A 22,746-nucleotide genomic window follows, 5' to 3' on the forward strand; every position below is an offset into this window, starting at 1 on the left:
AAGATTTAATGGAATCAATATATCAGATTTTAGAAGTGGAATAAAGGAATATTTTCACTTTCCGTTAATCTCATCTAGTTTCTGCTATTTTTAGACTTGATGAATGACAAATACTTCTTAAAAACTATTTTTTTAGAAGCACACCAACAGTCCCAGTTTATATATGACAAACAAAGCTTAAAGTTCTCACATTTAAGCAGAATAAATGACTCATCTGTTAAATGAAAAGCTGTGGACGGACTGTTCGATGGACTGCTCATTTCATATCTAACACACAGATTTTTCTTTCCAATACAAAACTCTGACTCACATATATTAGCCTTTAACACATTACACTGAAGCAAACCATTAACAGATAACAGCATTGTAGGTTTAAGCCTTTTCAACATGAAGCTCTATTATTTTCCCATGAAAGCGTTATTATAGCAGATTTGATGTTTTTGCTCATTTAGAATCTTTTTCAAATGATTTGAAGATGATTACCGTTGTTGTAAAAGAACAGGAGACTGCTACCACTAATTAACAACCACTTTTTCCATGCCATATGTATTAGTTGCACTACTCACATATTCAGGAAGCATGGTCCAAAGAGGTATGGAAAAACTGAAGAGAAATTTGTGGATATCTAGTCAGACCAGGAGACTGGTCTGCAGTATTTGTGCAAGTGTGTATGGTGGCGATCCCCGAGTCATACGTGTACATATACAGCAGAGTCCCTGATTCCACTCTCCAGCTCTCAGGGTAAAATGGCAGATGGACAAGAGGAGGGAGGAAGGGAATGGGGGTGGAGAGAGGAGGAGATAGGAGAAGACAGGAGGGGCGAGGCTAAGGATAGAATGAAAAGCCTGCTTAAGAACCTCTGTGTGTGTGTGGGAGAAGGAGGGGTTGCTATGGTGAGGCCAAGACGTTAATAAGGCAAGTGATGCTCTTATGCATGCCGCACCTGAGCATTAGAAGACGCATATGCTAATTTGTAGTTGTGAGGTTGAATTATTGAGATTGAATAGAAATATTAATAGGCAAGTGGCAAATACATCAAAGATGTTTAGATTGTTAGTGAAATTATAATTTGAATCATGTCAACATGAAAGTTACAGGACGCCGAAGGACAACGTTAGGTAGATAAAATCTTAAAAAAAGTCAGAAGTCTGACTTAGATAAAGTCAGATAAAGGCAGTCGGTTTTCACATTCTGGTTGCAGAGTTGGTGCAGAGGCCACAGGTTTTAGCACATATAACGCCCTCTATCTGTGTCTTCCTCACACACAAGGATCTAGTTGGAGGATTGTAATTACACACAGTCTTTCTAACAGCAGGGTTCCTCCTGTCTAGAAACCCCTGAAACCACCAACTGCTGCCCTGGAAAAAAAAACCCTCTAATACTACAGACAGAGTAGCAGTAAATCTGTAATGAGCCAATCACGACCAGCTGATTGTCTCAGTCTGGCAAAGCACCATCTCACAAAGCCAGAAGGGGAAAGAGCAGCAGCAAGACCCAGCACAAAACCAGCACCAGAGACAACAGTTGTGGCACTGATTAGGCTGGACACAGCATGAAAGGAGGAGCTGAAGGGCAAGGTGGGTTGCACAGCAGCTTGCAGAAAGAAAAAAAAGTATTTGTCTAGTAGGTATTCTAAATGATAAATCTGAATGCTGTGTATTGCTTTCCCAGTGTGGGTAAGGGGATGGCATATTATTTATGTCCACAGTTCTTATTCCATTATCTTTTCTTTTAGTGGGATTAACGGTCTATATCTGTACCTAAAGAACACGTCCAAACTTAACAAGCTCTTTAGCTGCTATTGGCTCCGATAATTTCAACAGACTGTTGCCAGCTTTTTCATATTTTAATTTTCTTTTAAGTTTTTTATTATCTGTAAAAGAACTGCCCACTGTGGTTGGGAGATGGTACTGACACGAATGATGAGGGTGAACAAAACAGAGGCTCACACAAACATGCATATAAAGCGTGTTAGAGACAGAGTGTTAATTATTTGCGGATTCATAAGTGACGCTGGTCACATTACACATGGTCATTTTAGCTGCCGTTAGCATAGGAATATGATTGGAGCAAATTCAAATATCGCACTGGTGGAAAAGACTTTCACCAAAGAGACTTGATGTTCCAGGTTATGGTTGCCTAGGTAATCCTCTAATGTATTTACTATTAGATCACCAAGCTTAATCACCCCCATAGGCCCTTATAGCATTGGTGTATGTATAAATGTACACACATATTGTTTTCTTCTTGTCATAGGTGGGTATTTGGGTGTTAAAACACTATATGTATACTTGTGATTCCAGCATATAGCAGGACAAGGATTATAGTTATTACTTAAAGTATTGTTATAAATACTATTAGCATTTATTTTTATCCCATCCTTTAGTTGATCAGTGAGGCAACATGGTTAAGCGTCCACACACAGTGGGTCTTTGCACCAACACGTTCTCATCCCAAAGGGTAACATACCGACGCTACGTGACAAATCCTCAGTATGTTACGCTTTCAGTCACCACATCCGTCTGTATGTTATGCGTTCGGAAACATGAGAACCTTTTGGAATGAATCAACACATGTACATTTATTTTACCTTCTCATCATCAATCGCTTTGGAAAACACTATCTAATATGATTAAGATTGTGTTTATGATTAGGATTAAGGTTAGGGTTAGGGCTGGAATACACGGCTGGAATGTGTGTTACTGCCGGGAGTCTATTGGATTGCATCCACAATCCGGCGCGTATCACAGGGTATCAAAGTTACCTTTCGTGTTCCTATGGGACGCCTTGGGTCGTGACAAATCGGCGGTATGTTGCACATTGGGAATGAGAATGGTCTCCTTTGCACACTGTCCCTACTATCCTCCTGTTCCGATGATTGTTTTTCTGTTAGTGTTGCTGTTGTAAGTCTGCGATTTCCTTGTTCTGGATATGTCCTATTTAGCTGCTGACCTGATTTGTTTATAATAATAATTTTAAGAAAATATGCATGTGGTCAAGCTAACGTCATCAACAACAAGCTCAATCTCTTATTCTTTTCAAAACACGCTTCCCCAGCTGACAGTGTGGAGTGTAAGATGTGTATACATGAGCCAACAGGTGCCATGTAAATCCCACGATACCCTTTGAATGGCAGCCACATCACCTTTATACACAAGCAGAAAAGAAATAAAGCAAGAGACAAACCCCCCCAAAACAAACAAACAAACAAACAAACAAACAAACAAACGGGAAATACAAAGGGAATAAATACATGTAAAAATTAATTAAATGGAAAAGTAAATAAATTAAGGAAATAATAAAAAAATACATCTAAAAACATCAATTTAAATTTCTGTATACATTTTTTTAAATATATATTTTATGTTAGGTGCCATTAACGGTAAATAACTGTTTAAAATTAATCATCATTTATATATTTTGGCTGTTCTGGGCCTCCATAGTTTTGAAAAATTCACCAGTATTGCTGTTTTTTGCTGAGGCTTAGCTGCAGATCTTGTAAATACATTGCAAGCAGAAAAAGCTTTTATTTTATTTTTTTCTATTTTATTTCATTTTTTTAAGTTGACAAATTAAATTATTACTCAACAGGTTGGTTTGTTACAAATGTTTAATCGGAGCAGTGTTTGGTACCGCTGTTCAGGGGCATGCTGTGTTGTGGAGTTAAAAATAATCTCTAGTGAGAGCAGAAGAAGAAAAAAAGAATCAAACACGTCTTTTTACAGTTTTAAAAACACCAGGACGTTTATTATTTCCATCTACAGGCTCAAAATGTCCTTGAAATATGTCTTGGTTTTATAGAAGTGTCTTATTGCATAAGTAAAACTTATGTAACTCCTCATTTCATCAATCTGTATCTGCTTCACAGCCTTAATGAGAGACAGAGGAGAGGTAGGCGGCCCTCAGGGGGATTCTGGGTAGACAGGAAGTCAAGGATGAGTAGTTCCGGTGCTGACAGGAACCTGAGGCATCACAGTGAGGCGTCAGGATGCTGCTCTCTGAGAAAGTTTTGGTACTAATGTGTATTCCTAGAGGATAAATCAAGCAGTTCATCACCTGTGCGCTTTGCCTGATGATGTTACACATGGGTATAGGCTTCAGTCCTGCAGGAGTACTTTCCTTTGTGATATGTACACAGTGAATCACTGGATTTGAACATGTTCACCTTAAAACTGACTGAAAACGGAGAGAAGTTCTGCTCTTGCTCTTGTGTGATCACTTCAGTCAGCAGAAAAAATGAAAATGAAAACAGAGCAGAGATTATTCTGCGTGCGGTGGCCTACTTTTGGAAGTGCGCTCACTCCTTTGCTCAATCCCTTTTGTCTCTTATCCTATAAGCAGGTGTGTGATGACCTTATTCCCACAACTGGACCTCATACACAAACACAAGCCTACTGGATATATGAGCACTTGCTCATTGGGGTTTGCATTCTCACTAAAATAAATAAAATAAAATAAAATAAACCCAAACACAGAACCTTACCACAGATGTTCAGCTTTGTCTAAGTTCAGAGAAGCAGGTGTTTGTAAAGCAACAGGTGAGAAAGAGAGGTTCGTCTTACCTGTGAAGAAACATGCAGGAAGGAACCAGTGAAGATCAGTGTCCGAGTGTAGATCCCGATAAAGAAGCAGTTTGATAACAGAGTGATAATGAAGTCAGGTGTGGTCAGCGGCAGACAGCGCCGCGAGCTCGCTATCTGAGATTTGAGAAGTGAGCACAGGTTGCGGGCGCGCGCGTTCAGGCACGCTGCAAGTCCGCGGCATGAAAACCGGAAGTACAGCGATTAAGACTTTCAAAGTAATGACTTGAAAGCCTTTCAGTAAAAACGGCAGGATTGAACGTAAACACACAAACTGCACAGTCCAATCAGTTTATTTATTGTGAAAGCAATAAAGTAGCAAGACTAATTTAGATTGGCTTTTAACTAAATTTGTGTTGGATATTTGATTGTGCTGTTTTATGTATATCAGTTTGATATTATTGTGAAGCACTTTGTGGTTCTTATCCTGTGAAGTGTGCTATATAAATAAATAAATTAAAGTAAAGTAAGGACAATACAGGAAAAAACATAAACTGAACTAAACAAAAGAAAAACACAAGGGAGGTACGATCTGTCTTCGAGTGAGTTTCAAAGATGTTGAGTACTGGTGAGGTCCTACTTTGAAGAGGAAGACTGTTCCAAATTTTAGGTGCAACTAAAGAAAAAGGCCTGATTTAAACAAACAGAACAACTAGAAGCATCTAGTCAGTTAACCTTAATGATCTAGGAGTGTGCATAGTTAAAAGTTCAAAAATGTAAGAGAGTGCTGATCTATTTTTGCCTTAATAATAAACAAAAGAATCCTAAAATCAATTCTGGAAGGCACTGGCATTACTATCTCAAAATCAGCAGATGAGAGAATTGTCTTAATCTTTGCAAGGGCCCTCAGCTGGAAGAAACTGGCTTTAACAGCAGAATGTATTTGTTTGTTAAAAGTGGAGCTGCTAGGGTGACAGTTTAGCTTAGTAGATGAGCAGGCGTAGCTCTTGCTTGCACACAGGCACGTGACAGACTACAGACCTATTCTCCACTCTTGTAATTGGCATATGTAATGCACAGTGATGAGTCTACACAATGTCGCCTTGGGTTTAATAACTGAAGGGTCCACCCTAAAACTATTGTATTATATTGAAATCTGTGAATACTGATTATGAATGGTTCTTAATCCTAATTAGGACGCTTATTTTGTATGTAGGTCTTTGCATTACAATATAAAGCACCTTGAGGTGACTGATAAAACTGAATTGAATTAAAGGCAAAATTGTAATGTGTACGCAGCTGAACTGAGATTTGCAAATGTGAAAAGGGGTAACTACATTTGCATCAAACCCTAAAGGTTTGATGGTAAAAATCGCACCTGAAATAAAGCTTTTATTTTTATTTTTTAGCTTTTATTTTTTCAACCGGAAATTGGACACTACCGACTATTTTCAACAGCCGTTACTTTGACATTATTTGGTGGAGAACAGGAGGAGGAGGAGGAGGAGGAGAGGAAAGGCAGAAGAAGAGAGACGGAGAAAAGAAGGGAGAGGGCTGGGGTTGGTGCTAAAGAGGATTATAGCTTTCCGCCATCTGTGGCCACAGACTGATAATAAGCCCAGTTACATTACCAGCCTGCTCTTTTCTTAGCCCTGAAACATACATGAAGACTGTGTGGTTTAATACCAGACAGTCGCTATTAAACCTACGAACAAACTAGCACTGAGTAATTACGTGTGATATGATGTTATTTACAGGTAACACTGAATTCTCTTCACACGTTCAATCAGCAGCTTTACGTCCCTACGTCATCGCGTCAGTCTCCAATGGCAACCGAGCTCCGCTGTGTGTTTATCAGGATGGATTCCCTAACAGAGAGTGAAATAGCTCAGATAGCGAGGCTACAGGTAGGCGGCCACTGAATTAACACCCAGACATTTAATGTAAGCGATATAAAGACGAAGTTGTGTCCCAGCGTTTTTTTTAAATGGCGCTAAAATCTATAATTTGACCTAAATCTTAAAGTAAGCGACTGGTTAGAGAGTTAGCTTGAAGTCATGCACGCACATTATTTTATTATTGGTCATTGGTTTAATTTTCTGAGCCTGAAGTTATTTGTTTACGTACAGCAAACTAGGGTAGAGTGGACTTTACAGCCAGCTAGCCCTACATGAGCTTTTTTTTTCAATTTCATGTTGACTTTTTAAAAATTGTTTTATTATTATTAAATTGTTTAAAAATGTTTAGTATCTAGTTTAGTTTTAGTTAATGTAATAACCTTGGAGCAGAACTGCAAAAATAAAGACATAACCACACCATTTATGAATAAATAACTAAAATAACTTGTAAAAATGGTTCTAGGTGTTGCTCAACATTTCTCACTTTTGTGTCTGTGTGATTGTGTTTGTCAGAGAGATGCTGGTGTGCAGATGCTCAGCCGTTACTTCTCGTGGCCCGAGTTCAGTGACGAGCGACGATGCTTCCATCAAGAGTTTGTGTATGACGTGGTCGTGTTCGCTGCAGACTGTGGCTTCTCCTGGCCGAACGTTATCCGGGCAGCTGTGATCGCCAGAGACATCTTTCCACGGCTGGACGGTCAGAGTCAAACAGCAGTGTACTATAAAGTGGCCTGTTAGAGGACACACTGCTTAACCGAGAGGTCGTGGCCCTTTACATGGCCAGCAGAGAATTACTATCAGATGTAAAGTTCTCATTGCTCATAAACCAATACAGACACCCTAGCATACCACACTGAGTGATTCATTGACTCTGAGTCATTCCCTGTGTGCCCTATTAAAACATTACTCATGCAGTGTTAGTAATGCAGGCCCACCTGTTCACAGTGTGCAGGATCATGTGCTGCTGGGGTTTGGTTCAGTAAACCTCGTTTAAAACTTCTGGACTGTTTTCTATCCATCAGATCCTGATGTACTCAACTTGCTGTCACTACTGAGAGAGGTGCTGTGTGAGGGATTACCGAACCTCACCCCCGTCCATCGACACGACTTCACCAGGTATCTCACAGACACCTGCATCACACGGCGGAAGCTTTTCCAGGCGGTGGTCGATGGAGCTGCTAACGTGTCTGTCACTCAGCTACACTTGGAGGTGCAACTGCCACCCACACCCCCTCCCTTAGCAAAGGTAAGGAGGCCTCTTTAAGTGGCGGCTAGCGAACGTGCACTGCATAATCATCATGCAGATTCAGGGCTGCTATCTGATGGTACTGGAATCCATTTAATATGTCCCAATTTGTTTCATACTTAGAAAATGACTCCTTTTTACTGCAGGGCGTCGATCTGCAAGAGTGGGAAAGTCAGCAGCATGAAGCAAGTCTCACTTCGACCTTGGAGCAGAAGGAAAATGAGCTGAGGTGTTTGAGACAGGGGTCACGGGTCAGTCTGGAGGACATCACTCTTCCAGAGGATAAGCATCTGGATAAACAGGTTCATGTTCCCTAACCCTAATATCTAATCATGCAGTGTGCTACGAGAATATGTGGTTTTTGTGTTTTAAATGTTTTTCTCCTAGACAAAAAATATTTTTTTCTAAACCAGCCCTTTTTTAAATACTCTCCAAAACATAGGATTATGGTTACGCTAGCTGAGGTACTTCCCTTAGTGAAATTATTTGGACTGACTGACTGTCACTGTTTTTGGCTCCCCAAGTAGGGCATTGTGGAGTTGGTTCGTGCAGCAGTGAGGGCTACCGAGAGCCAGATAGTGGCAAGCCTAGTCCAAGAGGCCGATCTGCTCAGTGAGATCCTGCAGCTGAAACTGCAGCAGGGGGCTCTGGCCACTGGGAGGCACAACAATACTTCTCCTACCAATACAGAGACAACTGCAAAGGTACAAACTGCCAAAACTAAAACAGGAGGGACGGCGTCTGGAAAAGCAGAGAGCAGGAAGTCAGTGAATAAACATGATCAGAAGTAAGAATGTTGAACCATTTAGTAACAGTCACAGTTTCAGCTAACTGTGTTACTTTTGGATGCTCAAGCTTGTATTATCATTATTATTTTTATTACTGCACTTCTTATATTTATAATTTGAAGATTTCTGTATTTCAAATGTATCCCTTAACACTTGTTATGTCATATTTGATACATGAGTTTGTGAGTTTTTAAACTTCTACATGATCGGTGTAATCCCACTCTCCTCAAAAAAACTGAATAAATTGCACATTTTTAGCAACAAATTGCAAAAAAGAAACCTGGATGTAATGAATACACATTAAACAAATGAAAACTCATATGTGCAAATATATGAGCCCATATATATGTGGAGTTTTTTGTTCTTCCCATGTACTGTGGCTTCCTCCCACAGTCTAGAGATGTGCAATCAGTGGGGTTATTTGGTGATTTTAATTTGCCAATAGGTGAAAATGTGAGTGTGAATAATTGTCTGTCTCTAAGCAGAAGAGAATGGATGGATATGCAAATTAATATTTCATTGTAGAAATGAGCAGAAGGTTCAATAAAGACCTTCTGGTTATAAAATTTCAAAGAAATTACAATTTTCTACTAATTATCTCATGATTTAGGCTTTAAAGGGTAAAAAGCAAGTTTCACAGCCACAGCAACATGGTTACCATGAACTGTATATAAAAATGGACATAGCCAATGTGACGCCACTGGTTGGTTTCTAGACTCCACATTTTGAAGCCAGGGATAGCTTTTTGGCTTCTGCAAGGTTGCTTTTCTCCAGACAGACATGACCATAACTGGGTGGAATGTTAAGATGTCAGCTAGCATTAGCAAGCTTAGTTAGCAACACAGACACCTAATGCTAACACCTAAAAAGACTTTTACTCTCAATTTCTAGTTGTTGTGTTAAGAGATACATTTGGTTATTTTTCCTTTTATTATGTTGTCAAAGGAGCTTGCAAAGAAAAGCGTCTGGACTTCTTTAAGTTACTTGAAGACGTTTCACCTCTCATCAAAGAAGCTTCTTCAGTTCTAAGGTCAAATGGTGGAGAGTCCCAGATATAACCCTAGTGGGAGTGTCCCCCCACAGAGGGACAAAAGGACCCCTTGATGATCCTCTAATTGCCTGAGCCAAGGTGTGGAACTGGGTGTGGGTCCCAATCAGCCAGAGTTTCGGGTGAGTTCATTGTGAAACCTGGCCCCACCTTATCATGCGAATTCCTGAGGTCAGATGGCCCAAGATGTGAGTGGGCGTTAAGGCGTCTGGGAAGGGATCTCAAAACTGAGCACCACAACAAATTTTATTATGTTGTGATGCTCATTTTTTCTGAATGTGATTTTTTTTATAATTTAAAATCTGCTGAACTTAGCTTGCCTTCAGTGAATGATAGTTGCGTAGTTACAAAGAAAAGTCAGAATTTTTTTTAAAGGATTTATTTAAAAAAAAAAAAACAGCAATAATTCTGAAATAATAGCTTTATAAAAAACAAACATTAACAGAACATCCAGTCCTTTCTTTTTACACCTCCACACAGAAGAGCCCTGCTTATCTAATGCTGACGCGTTAATCCATTCAGTCCACCCCAAAACATATAAATAAATACATACATTCACACAAACACAAAATAAATAAATAAATAAAATGCCCAAAACACACCAGTGCAAAGATCAAGCAGCATCTATAAGCTAATTTCCTTTGCTGCACATAATTTAAGGCCTCAAGCACTGCTAGGTTTCCTTTTCTGTTTACCCATCTTGTGCAGTCCCTGCAGCAGTACTGTGTAGGGTCACTATTTCCACAGTTATCTGCACCACTGCTTCAGGACACAGTTCACACTAGTAAACAGTGGGAGTGAAGCTCTTACTAAAAGCCAGGTCGTTTTCAAGTGTGGCAGACGTGCCGCTTAAGGCACACCGCAACGTAGCGTAGCACACTTAGAGACAGCACATACATACTGTGTACACTCAGAAAGAGACCATAACTCTTAAAAGTTCAGCGTCTTGCTTTGGTGAAAACATCCAGCGCTCTCTAGCAGCAAAACGAATCACAAATGCTGGACGGATTCACAGAGAGGAAAAGACAGGCATCAGGTTAATGATTCAATAGGAAAGCCTTTTGTTTTGCTTCTTAACAAACATATTGTGGAAATCTCAATTTCAGTCATCCTTTTTAGACTTTCTGCCTATCATCTTCAAAGTCTTTGTTGGGTCTGTGGCCTGTTCTCTGTACACTGCTAGAACGATCCAAGTCATCTGGAAGGGGAGTTTGAAAAAAGAAATCATCCTCACAAGAGTTTCTGCAGGGAAGAGTCACAAGTACCCAATGACATGTTGAACTTCTCTTTTGAGATAACATGACATTCAAAATGGATGAGGCGCTAGTAAAACGTGTACCTGTGAATCCTCCTGTGAGGAAATATCAGATCATTTGCTGATTTCATTCATAATTCTTTACAGCCAATTGCAGGAAATCCCACATAATATTACTTATTACCGGTGCTAACAATGCGCTCCCTTCTAACTGAAGCAATGATCAGGGCACCCATCCTGTCGAGGGTTGAATTTGTGGCTATCGGTAACTTATCAAGGGCTAAAAGATGTGGGAGCATGCTAAAGTGCCAGGGATTTCTCCCAACTAAAACATCAACCCACATACGAAGAGCAGGCCCTAGATGATTAAAAAATTATTATTTTTTTTTACGATTTTGCTACTTAAGACTGTCACGTTCAGTTTTTAAATAAAGCTACAAAAATGCTGCAAATGTTTCAGAAGGCGCTCGCTAGCTTGTTTCCCAGAGTAATGTGAGTCAGCATGGTCTGCACCAGCTCCGGCAGGTTGTACTCGTGCTTCCAGCCCCAGTCCTGTCTCGCTGCGCTGTCCTCCAGTGCTTTTGGCCAGCCGTCGGCTGAAAAGATGTAGCAGAGAAGAAGATTATAGTAGCCAGTGAACACTCTGAAAGGATAAAACTATGACATTGGTATCCCAGCAGTCTCACCGATCGCCTGCCTGACAGGATCCACATTATAGGTAACCTTGAAGTCAGACAGGACTTTCTGGATCTCTCGGGTGAGGTCCTGTGGCGTGAAGCTCATGGCGTTGATGTTGTAGGTGCGGCTGACGAGCGCGTCGTCTGGAGCCTCCAGGAATTCCACAGTGGCCCTGATACAGTCATCTGGGTAGGAGAGGTAGACGGAGGAAGAGATGAGCGAAACGGGAGTGCTTCAGTGCCGCCAAAACAAAACGCATCAAAGTTTGCTTTACCGATGTACATCATAGGCAGCCGTGTGTCGCTGCGCAGGTTGCACTCAAACTGACCGCTCTTCACAGCTGCATGAAAGATCTGGACAGCGTAGTCTAGAAAACAGTGAAAAGAGACCATCAGAATCAGACTGCATCAAAGACACGGAGCAAAAAAAACAAACGTTTCCAAATGGTGCGCCCTCTTCCTTACATTGTCAGTTAGCCTGCACCTTTAGTATTTCCAGAGACATACAAGATAAGTGGTGGAGGTGATGATGGTGATATCATAAATGCATCTGTTATGTGTCAGTTGCCATCAAAATTATCATTGAGCCTCTATACCCGTTCATTTAAAAAGGAAGTGAACCAAAACTTTAACCATATTGCAAATGTGATTGTTGAGGGCCAACACTTATTCCTGAAAGGCCTTTGGGTATTTGTATCTCAGGTCTAGTCACCTGTGGTTCCTCCTCCTGGCCGGGAGTCAGCCGAGATGATGCCTGGATACCTGAGACAGCGGAAATCCAGCCCATACCTTTGGTGGTAGTACTGATAATGGGAGGAAAAGACTCAAAAACACCAGAAATAAGATGAATAGAGGTCAGAATGAGGACTGGAGCTACAACAGCTGTAAGTGCGGAGAAGAAATACGGGTATGCGTTTTCAAAGTCTCTACAGAGTGTGTCTCACCTCACCCATCAGCTCCGCATGGACCTTGGATACACCGTAAATAGTGCGTGGCCTCTGCACACACAGATCAGGAGTGGGGTCTTTAGGGGAGGATGGACCGAAGGCACCGATTGTGCTGGGGACAAACACACGCAGACCATGTTCGGTGGCTATATCTAATATGTTATGGAAACCTAGAGAGAAAGAGAGGCTGTGCATAAGTCTGCTATGTTAATGCTATGGTACCCGCGTTACAGAGGTGTCTACCTGTGATGTTGACCTCTCTAGCCAGGGCCACGTTGTGCTCCCCCACAGCGGACAGCACAGCTGAGTAGTGAACCAGCCAGCTGATATTATTGTTGACCACAATCTCCCTGAGGTTCTTATAGTCCAGAATGTCAGAGAAGATGAATGGACCTGTGCAGGACACACAATAGACTGTGTGTGTCGACCCACTCATCTTTGGAAAGTGGAGTGCAGTTTTATGGACATGTGGTTTGCATTTGCACTGAGCAAGAATGGAGCTCCTAAACAGAAAGACCGCATGGCCTTTGTAGGGTTTTTACTAACTTGTAGAATATGTGGAGAAGGTAAAAACAATGCACACACCGTTTTTGTAGACATGGTTGGGGGGTTTCCGGATGTCAGACAGGATCACATTGAATTTTCCAAATCTCCTCCTGAAAAAGAAACATTAGAGCGGCCAGTTTTGGTAACTCAACTAAAAAAGCTGGTCTGCGGTACAAATGACATGATCGCATGACGTCTTTAAGCTCTCTTTCATTATATATCATTTTAACAGTTGTTTCAACAGCTCACATATTACACCCCATATAGGTTTGGCTCACAGGTATCACCTTTTGGAAGTTTTTCAAATTTTTCTTTTAAATAAAATTGCTGGATTTAGGACTGGTATCACCACAGTTCACAGCAGTTTAAAAGAGGGCTGCAATGATTCATTGAGTAATTTGAATAACTCGACTATAAAAAAAACAATTTCCTTGCTTTGATGCTTTGTCTAATGCGTGACCCTGTAGTGCTCACCCACATTTGTGATCAAAAATAGACCTGCAATAGGAGAGCGCGTGTGAATTAAAGGTATGACAACATTAAGCTCACACAGCCTCCAGTGTTTCAACAAAAAGACTGATAACACAACAGCAGCAGTAAAGATGATGGTTTAATGTCACAGTTTAATGTTGAGCCGGGGTCTGTCTAAACGCGGAGTCATTACTGAGACGGTGTGCTCAGGTGGAGTGAAAGAAAAAGTTTTTTTAGCATCCAAAACAGCAGCTCTGTTCCCATAAATCACCATTATAACCTTTACTGGGAAAAAGCTAGCGCAAGTCCTTCGTCATACAACCTGATGCATCGATCACTGTTTGTTTTACACATCAAGAAAATCTACAGTATAGCTACAGAAGTTAGGTGACTCCTTACAAGCAAGCACTTGGCAAAAGTAGGAAGGAAAAACTTTTAACTTTTAACAGGAAGAATCCTCCAGCAGAACCAGGCTCAGGGAGGGGAAGCCATCTGCCACGACCAAGCTTCAACCACCTGGTATACCCAGGCGGTCTCCCAGACAAATACTAACCAAGTACAACCCTGTTTCGTTTCTGGGATCAGATTGGAGCAGGAATGTACAAAATGGTGTGGCCACAACTAATACAGTGACTGGTATGTGTATATTGACAGATTTTTTACTGGTATCAGTCTGAAAACCCAGTATCAGTATCACGTATACTAGGGCTGTTCGATATAACGATATATATCGGATGACGATATAAAAACGTCTATGTTTCATTTTACTTTTAACCTATCGTTTGTTTCGTGGTGGCGCAAAACAAACTGTTTACGGCAACATTTTTTCATGTTTTGATGGTCACTGTAGTGGCTATATTAATTTCTTAAAGTTCTCTCTTTCTCTTATATTTAATATAACCACACTACCGACGGACAAGCGCCTGTTTTTATGCGTTGTTGTTAGCAACAACAACGGTAACAGCATCGTGTGTCCGCTTGTTTATGTTCCACATAAACCTTTCACAATAAAGCTCAAGATCCTGTTGAGACTTTTCAAAATAAACTGAATCACGTGAAAGAGCAGATTATTTACGGATGAGAATTAAAAAAGAGCCCCCAGGTGCTAAAAAATAAACCTCAGACTCAAACGTTAGAACAGGCTTTTTCCCGCAGCACGCTGTGTAATAAATACTCACAAAGAAAACGGCGGCCTTTACAATTTATGTCTGAAAATGTATCGTTTCATGCATCGGTTAAAACACTCGACTCCAGCTACATGACGCGCAGCTGGAAACACTTCACGCAAGACGAGCTGCCCGAGATTCACAGAATTTACAGAAAATGTTACATTTTTGTGATTTATATCGTAATCGGGACGATAGATGTTTTATATGGGGATATGAGATTTTGGTCATATGGACCCTAACGTATACGCAAAGAAAACTACTCGACATATGGAAATAACTAAACAACGGAGATCAGAGGTTATTTAAGCTTCTTACCTTAATGACTTAGCAAGCCCCACCCCCAGCTGTCCAAGTCCTCCTACAAGGATAAATTAGAGAAAAAGAAGCAAATTACCAAGCAGTTTAAGCACTTTTAAGAACTGTCGTGGAATTTTTGTAAATAAAGTCAAACACAGAAAGAGCTGTGGTCACACTATTTATTACTACGCTCAGGAGAATGGATACATACATCAAAACATCACAGGTTCATAGTAATGAGCTTACGACATCGTCAAACTCTGTGTATCTTTCAGTTACAACAGTCTTTTGTCCACCCTGGGCTGTTGCTGAACAGAGAAGACTCCCACTATCTTTTCCCAGGCCTGCACCTGGCGCTGGCCCTGACCTTCATCCTTCTGAGCCAAACACTTAGTAGATAACTTAGTGAAACATTGTTAGGCCTAGCTAAGCATTGTTTTTATTTCACGAGGTCATACTGACACAGACACATACTTCATCTAAGCATGCAAAGGTTACACAAAAATCATACAGTGAAGTTCTAACCACGTATATCTAAATGTGAGGGTTAACTAGAATTTTCCCATTACAGAGCTTAAGTAACACAAGAGGTATGAGACAAAAACTAACCAGTAATGAGGACTTTGGGTTTGTCACCATCAGTGCAGGATGAAGCATGTGTTCTGACGCCATGTACTGCAGAGGTCGTCTGCATAACACAGCGTGGGGGCCTGTTCCCAGCATGCTTCAATGCAGCTCTCAGCAACTGAACCACCGGCATCATAACACCTCCTATTAACAAAAGCACACATTAACATAAAACACTCAGTGCATTCACAGCCTTAGTATATCCAAGTGGGGTTACATTATTATTACTGTGGACACACATATTATCGGGCTTAACACCATCATCCTGTGATAATGTTAGCTTAGTTAAACTGACCTTAAATCAGCTCATCTGAAAAACCATCCAACACTTAGCTTGACAAAGCTACTTCCTCAGAGCAAGCTAATGGCTCAGTCACATGAGTAAAAATAGGACAGCGGGCTCCTTAAATAAAACAAAATGTAAAAGTTGGTGATGCCTCGTAATTGTAATGAATTTTTTCACATCTGTTTTGAACTTGTAGTCACTAAATGGTTGGCCAGAATTTGAGGGTGTTTCCCACTTGACCATTTTTGATGGCAAACTTGCACAGGTTTGCTGAGAGGAGGTGACTTTCCTGCAAATAGTTAAACTACAGGAATGTCTCAGAGACATAAATACCTGATTGACCTCTAGTTTCCTGCTTCTAAATCCAGATAAATCTGAGGTTATTGTACTCGGCCATAAAATCTGGGTGGCATTACCTTGGTCTCCCATAGCACTGTGAGGAGTCTTGAGTCTTTTTTGCCCAGGATATGTCCTTCAATGTGCACATTAAACAAATATGTAGGACTGCTTTCTCGAATTTCCGCCTATCTCTAAGATTAGAAACATCCTGTATCAGAGTGATGCTGAAAAAGTAGACCATGCATTCATACCTTACTGCTTCTTCTACTTCTAGGCTGGACAACTGTAATTCAATATTATCAGGACGTCCTAAAAACTCCTTGAAAAGCCTTCAGCTGATCCAAAATGCAAGAGTACTGACAGGGAAATTTAAAATCCTTCTCCTCACATTCAGCGTCTTGACTAATAAGGTCCTATTTTATCCTGAAGACCTCATAGTACCATATCGCCCCAATAGAGAACTTCACTCTCAGGCTGCTGGATTACTTGTGGTTCCTAAAGTTTCTAAAAGTAAAATGGGAGGCAGTGCCTTTAGCTTCCAGGGCCCTCTTCTGTGGAACTAGCTCCCAGTTTGGATTTGGGAGAAAGACATCCTCTCTACTTATAAGATTAGACCTAAAACTCCTTTTTATAATGTATATAGTTGGGGTGACCCCGAATCCTACCTTATTTAGACTGCAATAGGAATAGGGCTGCTAAGGGTGGGTTTCCCATGATGCACTGATTGTTTCTTCTTCACTCACCTCTTTTCACTCTCTGCATGTTTATAACAACCCTCTGCATTCAATCATTAGTTATTATTTAACATCGGCTCTCTTCCACAGCGAGTATTTTGCCACGTCTCCTTCCGATCACCCCCAAACATTTGCAGCAAATGGCTACACCGCCATCCTGGAGGTTTCTTTTCTTCCTGTTTAAAGACAGTTTTTCTTTCCCACTGTCGCTGAGTACTTGCTTATACAGGTTCATATGATTGTTGGTGTTTTCTCTATTATTGTAGGGTCTTTACCTTACAATATAAAGCACCTTGAGGTGAGTACTGTTTTGATTTTGCACTTTATAATTAAAACTGAACTGAATTGAGCACAGTTGCAGTCTGACTTGAACTGACTGCAACCACTGGAAAGTGGCAAATTACTGCTGTCTAATTTCTAAATGCAGACATTTTGTGGCATGTTATGCTTTTCTACCTGCTCTACTTTATGAAAGATGAGTTTATAAGGGGCATTTTGTGCATATATCAACTTGAAACTGTCAAAATAAACCTAACATGTGAAAGCCTTGCCCGACCCCCAACACCCATCTCAGATTAGCTTCTTAACAGCCTCCCGCTGACTTGGTCTAAATATAGACCTCTTTATCTATATTCCAGACCACCATTAAGCTTATGGGGGAGCACAGGTTAATGTGGACAAACCCTTTCAGAGCAATGGAGTCTAGCAGCCTTGCAGTAAATACTTTGTGTGTTAAACTAGTTAAATAAACGTATTTATTTATTCGAGGTAAAACAACTAGTAACGGCACAACTGAATCAGTGCTTTTCAGAAAAACGAGAAAAACAAGTTTAAAGAGTTTTTTTTCTTTTGTTAGTACCACTGGACACAATAAAAGTGCATAAAGGGAAATTTTGTATCGATTCCCAAAGCTGCCCAATTATTTCGGTCTTATCTGGGGTATAATTTATACTTTGTTTAACGGATGTGTCCCCTCAAGCAGGATCCTAACCACCGAGGATAACTAGCTTTACCTAGATACATATGTTGAGATTCAGACCATTTTATTCAGTTAACTTAAAAAGTGAAACGTGCAGTAAAAATAACGTAATGTAATGCGAGCTTTTACAGATGACATAAAATGTAGCCAACTGAAGCTCCTGTGCAGGAAGCATAGAAAACAAGCTAAACTCATGTTCTCCTTACTTTAATGCGACCCGGAGAAGCAGGTTCAGAACACGACTCCGAAGCCCTCCGCTGTTTGCGATCAAAACATGGAAATAGTCGCGCGTATATACGGCAAAGCTTATTCTGCTCTGTGATTGGCTTACAGTACGGGAGGCTCGAGACAGAACCAGTCTTAGGAAAATCTAAACTTCCGGCTGTAACTTTCAAAATAAAATCTCATAAGCCTGCTGGCGATAATAATAATAATAATAATAATAATAATAATAATAATAATAATAATAATAATAATAATAATAATAATAATAATAATCTCTCATATCTAATACATATATATATCTCGTGGTTGGCCTGGGAAGGGGCGTTCCCCCTGGCTAGCTGGAGGAGGTGGCCGGGGAGAGAGAGGTTGGCTGCTGCCCTGCGACCCGGCTAAGCGGAAGAAGGTGGATTGATGAACAACAACAACAACAACAATGATACCTCAAGAACACCCTAACATTATATAAAATGTCTGAAACTAATATGGAAAGCAACAGCAAATAAACTAAAATAAAAACATTTAGAAAACTAAGCAGAAAACAGCAAGACAGGCTTATGTTGGAATTGCCAGAAAGTTTTTGTGCTAATATTATTAAACTGACAAATTTGAATAATACATTTCATTTATTGATTTAATCAATTTAATATACAATACTGTGCAAAAAACTTGAGCCACTACTTATTATATTGCTTCCAAAGACTCAGACTTACTAGTATTTTGTGGTTTTGAGGAACAGTTCTCCAGGTTCTCTGAAGGTCAAAGCCAATGTCTAAGGTTTTCTTTGGACACCTTTTTTTTTGTTTGTTAAGCCGCCTAACACTGATCTATCATCAGGTATAGAAAAGCTGCCCAACTAAAGGAATTAACGAGTGTGGTGTCTACATACCAACACACTGGCAAAGAACCAATTTTATGGCACTTTGTTACTAGTGGGTCACATTGTTCCCATTTCCCAGACATAAAATAGTATTTTTCTACTTTGGGTAATTCCCATAGAGCTATTAGCCAAAAACCTGGCAGCATGGCGTGCAGTTTCTTATCAGAAATAGTCTCAGTGGAAGAGTGACTGCCAAGAAGCCAGACTGACTGAACTACACTGAAAATCAGTGGAAACTGGTCTTTTTGGACTAATGAATCCAAATTTGACGTTTTTCGTTCAAACCATCATCAATACATGAGGAAGTCAAGAGAGTGGATTGCCTTAGATGTTTTTGCTGGCTTTTTTGTATATCTCTCTGTGTGTGTGTGTGTGTGTGTGTGTGTGTGTGTGTGTGTGTGTGTGTGTGTGTTTTGCTTTTAGGGTACTCTGTATCCTATTTAGCATTACAAATGAACAGTCCCACAAATATGAATTTTCTTTGTTATAAATTTTGGTGACTCATCAGATCAGTGGCCAACATTGCACTTGCCTACTAACATATGTAACTCCACATGAATTTTATACAAACTAAAACATGATTATTAGTAAAAGCTCCCATAAGAATAAATTATCAAGCTGTGGTGAGAACAGTGGCAGGTGTGATTAAGTTGAGACGTGTTCATGCAACCACTTCTGTAATTAAGATGAAACCTAGTGTCAGTTATAACCTTGCCCCTGCTAATTATGTGCAATTGATTTATCCTCTGTTGCATGCAGAGAGATTAATTTGTGTCTTCCACCGCTAACAAACGGTGGACACATGCGCACACATACACTCCTAGATGTACGTGAACATGAGTCTACATTCCTTAGAGCTTTTTGTCACAATATCAGTCTTTTTTGATCAATTTGAAGATTCTGTAAGGGGACAGTACATTTTTCTCCTGGCCTGTACTTCTGTTTGTATTTTTTGGGGTAGGCGGCCTAGTTTGTGCTGAATAGACTGTATATAAAAGATGGATATGGCATTAAGCTTTAAAAGGAGAAGTCAAACTGTATTAAGCCTGCATTCTTTTAATGGTGACTCGGGTGGTTATAAAAATTGCCAGTGTCGTTCTTGCTCTGTGGCCTCAGCAAATCTGTGCTGAGTTTATGGTTTCTGATTTTCAAGTCATAATCAGTGCAACAGAACATGATATGGACTGAAAGCACTACAATACAATACTGTCCAAGGTAGAGATAGATTTGCTTTTGTCACAGATCTGGACAATATCCTGAACAATGTGATCTGGAGCTTTGATTTGTTTTTTCTAAAGATCTCTTCTCTGATCTCTTTGCAAATTAACCTCATCGTTTATGTAGCTGGTTTTCAGATATTGTAGATACAATGCGTGGGTGTTTGATGGATATGTGTTTGCAATATCTTAGTAAACGTGAAAGATTGGACCTTGAAAAATCCCAAATCCAGACACACATCTGTAAAATATACATGTAACATGCTCATATTTAATCTTTATGCACACACAAGTTATTTAGGTAACATACTGCCCATAATTGATTAGAAATCTGAGATTTGTTCCCCCCCCCCGTTTTTAAAGTGTCTTGAGGCAACTGTTGTTGTGATTTGGCACTCTATAAATAAAACTGAATAGAAATGAACTTTTGCCACATACTATTCTAAAGTATCCACAAATCATCTGTAATTTAGATTTGCATGTATCTCTTATTTTGTCAACAAGGACCAACAAGGACCTTTTATATAGGCTAAATATCAAGATTTAATGTACTGCAATCTTTCATTTTAACATTTTGGTACTTACAAAACCATGAATACAAAATAACACATGGCACAATAACACATGAAACTAATTCATTCTTAAAAATGAAGAAAGTAATTAAGCAAGTTTAGTATTTTGGTTTGCAGCGGAAAAAGAAAAGTAAAAATTAAGCAGAAAGTTTGGTAGTTTTTGGACAGTTAAAATGTAAAATTCGTTTTACATTTTCAAAAGAATGATAATTTTACCCTTTGAGCTTTTCACTGTTTCCTAGAGGGAGACCAATATTTACAGAGCTGGTTTGGCTCACACTATACTTGACCTCGCTGACGCCTAATATAAATAAATAAAGTATTTTTGTTTGTTTGTCTAGAACTACTATATTTAATGTAGCATTTAATACCAAAACTGTAGATTTTTCCCGTAGTGCACACGCTTTAATCATGCCTGTCGGCTTGCAGCCACCAGGTGGCGGTAGATACCCAGAAATTAGAAAAATGAAGAGGCCTTAATCTGTGCTTTCCACTCTGCACAGAAAAAGAAGAATCAGTTGTATACTTCTCTTTTCATACTTACCTGCTGAAAATATAATAAACAACGTGTGTATTTCCATTTTTATATTAGGTTGTATTTTATTTTTAATTTTCATTTTTTTTATATTTCTATTTTATAATCTAATCTTCATCTTTGCTACTTAGACAACATAATAACAAACAAAAATATGCACAAAAAAGCTTTACTGTGACTGTTGAATTGAACTTGACAGGATTTATCCATCAGGAGTGCTTCAGTGCCCCGTCTACTTCCACACTCCATACGTTTGGAAATGAACCAATTCTTCATGTGGATTCAGTTCCAACCCTGCAGAGCGGGCCACAATAGATGATTCATGTCTTATTGTTCTTTTGCTTAAAAAGGCTCTGTTGTTTTTGCCACTTTTGGAGGCCTGCCAAATGTAATACGTTCACACACTCCTAGCTTGTTTTGCTCATTGTTGCTTTGTGTGAATGCTCAAAATGATGGAGTGTAAAAAACACAAAGCTTTGTAAAAAGATTTTTTTATTGCTGTGGTCGCCGTGGGTCTCCACATGAAGAAGAAGATATTCTTTGTTTAATGTGGAGTGGAAATAATTATTGCTCACACAGGCAAACATGAATGCGATTACTCATAAACAAAGGATTTTAGCCATAATACACAATGAAGTGATGTCCTGCAGTATAGTCATGTACACCATTAAGACAATACAATTTGCTGCAAATGATTAACATTACTATATGTTGGAAAACAGCTTTTTATTGTATTCAAACTTCATTAAATAAAATCTTTATAAACATCTACAGGATTCTTTTAAATTATTGCTCACATTTTTAGCATTACATGCTCAAAATTAATTTGTAAAAATGCTGTACATAACACACGTATTCTACAATAACAATATTACTGGTGCATTCGAGTGTAAGCAGCATTTTTTGTTAAATTCAAGCTCGAGACAGTTTTAATGACTACATATGATGCTGGATATTTTAAGGATACACCGATGTGTTGATAGAACATTGACAGATATTGGCCGATATCAGTGAGTCGATACAAACAGAAAAAATTTGCTTCTTAAAAAAATGAAAATCTGTTTTGGCAGAAAAATCTAGAATGAATGGCAACAAATCAAACTAAGTGAAAGCATTTTTAGTGGGACTCTCAGCCAAATGCAAGTCATTTATACAGTGACATTTGTACTCACTCACAGCTTCAATATTGGTGCATTCCTATTTAATCCAGGACAAAACATCATATTTTTTAAGGTGATGAAATAATACTGCTAATGAAACAGACAAAATGCACAATGTTGTAGAAAATGAAAATAATCATCTAAAATTGTATTCGAGTATAGTAAAAGCCTGTCAGCTAAAAACATCCATGTTACTTAATATCTGAGCTTTTGTCAACATCAGAAACCACTAAGTTATTAAGTTAGCCTGTGTCAACCACAGTCCCCACTGGCTTCAGAATAAAAGCAGTCCTGTCTGATATAACACAGCTCTATTAATTTGGGGCTGTATTT

General features: G+C 39.5%; 2 protein-coding genes across 3 annotated transcripts; one reads left to right on the top strand and one right to left on the bottom strand.

Annotated features, from left to right (window-relative positions):
- The first annotated feature begins 6,025 nt into the window (after positions 1-6,025).
- On the top strand, positions 6,026-8,850 carry c23h8orf74 (chromosome 23 C8orf74 homolog). Its single transcript, XM_087836291.1, has 5 exons — positions 6,026-6,427; positions 6,932-7,115; positions 7,441-7,664; positions 7,811-7,966; positions 8,192-8,850. Exons 1-5 carry the CDS (start codon positions 6,347-6,349, stop codon positions 8,453-8,455), a joined length of 909 nt encoding a protein of 302 aa, XP_087692417.1. The 5' UTR covers positions 6,026-6,346; the 3' UTR covers positions 8,456-8,850.
- A 1,013-nt stretch (positions 8,851-9,863) lies between these two features.
- LOC102786480 (L-threonine 3-dehydrogenase, mitochondrial-like) lies at positions 9,864-18,165 on the bottom strand. Of its 2 annotated transcripts, none has more exons than XM_006795704.3 (10): positions 18,034-18,165; positions 15,472-15,633; positions 14,881-14,923; positions 12,965-13,035; positions 12,623-12,772; positions 12,377-12,549; positions 12,145-12,235; positions 11,708-11,800; positions 11,442-11,618; positions 9,864-11,351 (listed from the first exon to the last, which is right to left on the bottom strand). In XM_006795704.3, the coding sequence occupies exons 2-10, from the start codon at positions 15,623-15,625 to the stop codon at positions 11,212-11,214; spliced, it is 1,092 nt and encodes a 363-aa protein (XP_006795767.2). In that variant the 5' UTR covers positions 15,626-15,633; positions 18,034-18,165; the 3' UTR covers positions 9,864-11,211. The 2 variants fall into 2 exon arrangements, with proteins under 2 accessions (XP_006795767.2, XP_035765765.2); XM_035909872.2 differs by lacking the exon at positions 18,034-18,165 and adding an exon at positions 15,785-15,871.
- Positions 18,166-22,746: the final 4,581 nt, after the last annotated feature.

The sequence above is a fragment of the Neolamprologus brichardi genome, chromosome 23 (assembly GCF_056152115.1).
Source record: "Neolamprologus brichardi isolate AB-2024 chromosome 23, ASM5615211v1, whole genome shotgun sequence".
Classification (NCBI taxonomy): domain Eukaryota; kingdom Metazoa; phylum Chordata; class Actinopteri; order Cichliformes; family Cichlidae; genus Neolamprologus; species Neolamprologus brichardi.

Coding starts and splice junctions, on each gene's coding strand:
- c23h8orf74 (XM_087836291.1), top strand. CDS start 6,347: ATGGCAACCGAGCTCCGCTGTGTGTTTATCAGGATGGATTCCCTAACA. Junction 7,116..7,440: donor CATCTTTCCACGGCTGGACG/GTCAGAGTCAAA, acceptor TCTATCCATCAG/ATCCTGATGTACTCAACTTG. Junction 7,665..7,810: donor CACCCCCTCCCTTAGCAAAG/GTAAGGAGGCCT, acceptor TTTTTACTGCAG/GGCGTCGATCTGCAAGAGTG.
- LOC102786480 (XM_006795704.3), bottom strand. CDS start 15,625: ATGATGCCGGTGGTTCAGTTGCTGAGAGCTGCATTGAAGCATGCTGGG. Junction 12,773..12,964: donor CAACCATGTCTACAAAAACG/GTGTGTGCATTG, acceptor TGTCCTGCACAG/GTCCATTCATCTTCTCTGAC. Junction 12,236..12,376: donor ATGCGGAGCTGATGGGTGAG/GTGAGACACACT, acceptor TCCCATTATCAG/TACTACCACCAAAGGTATGG.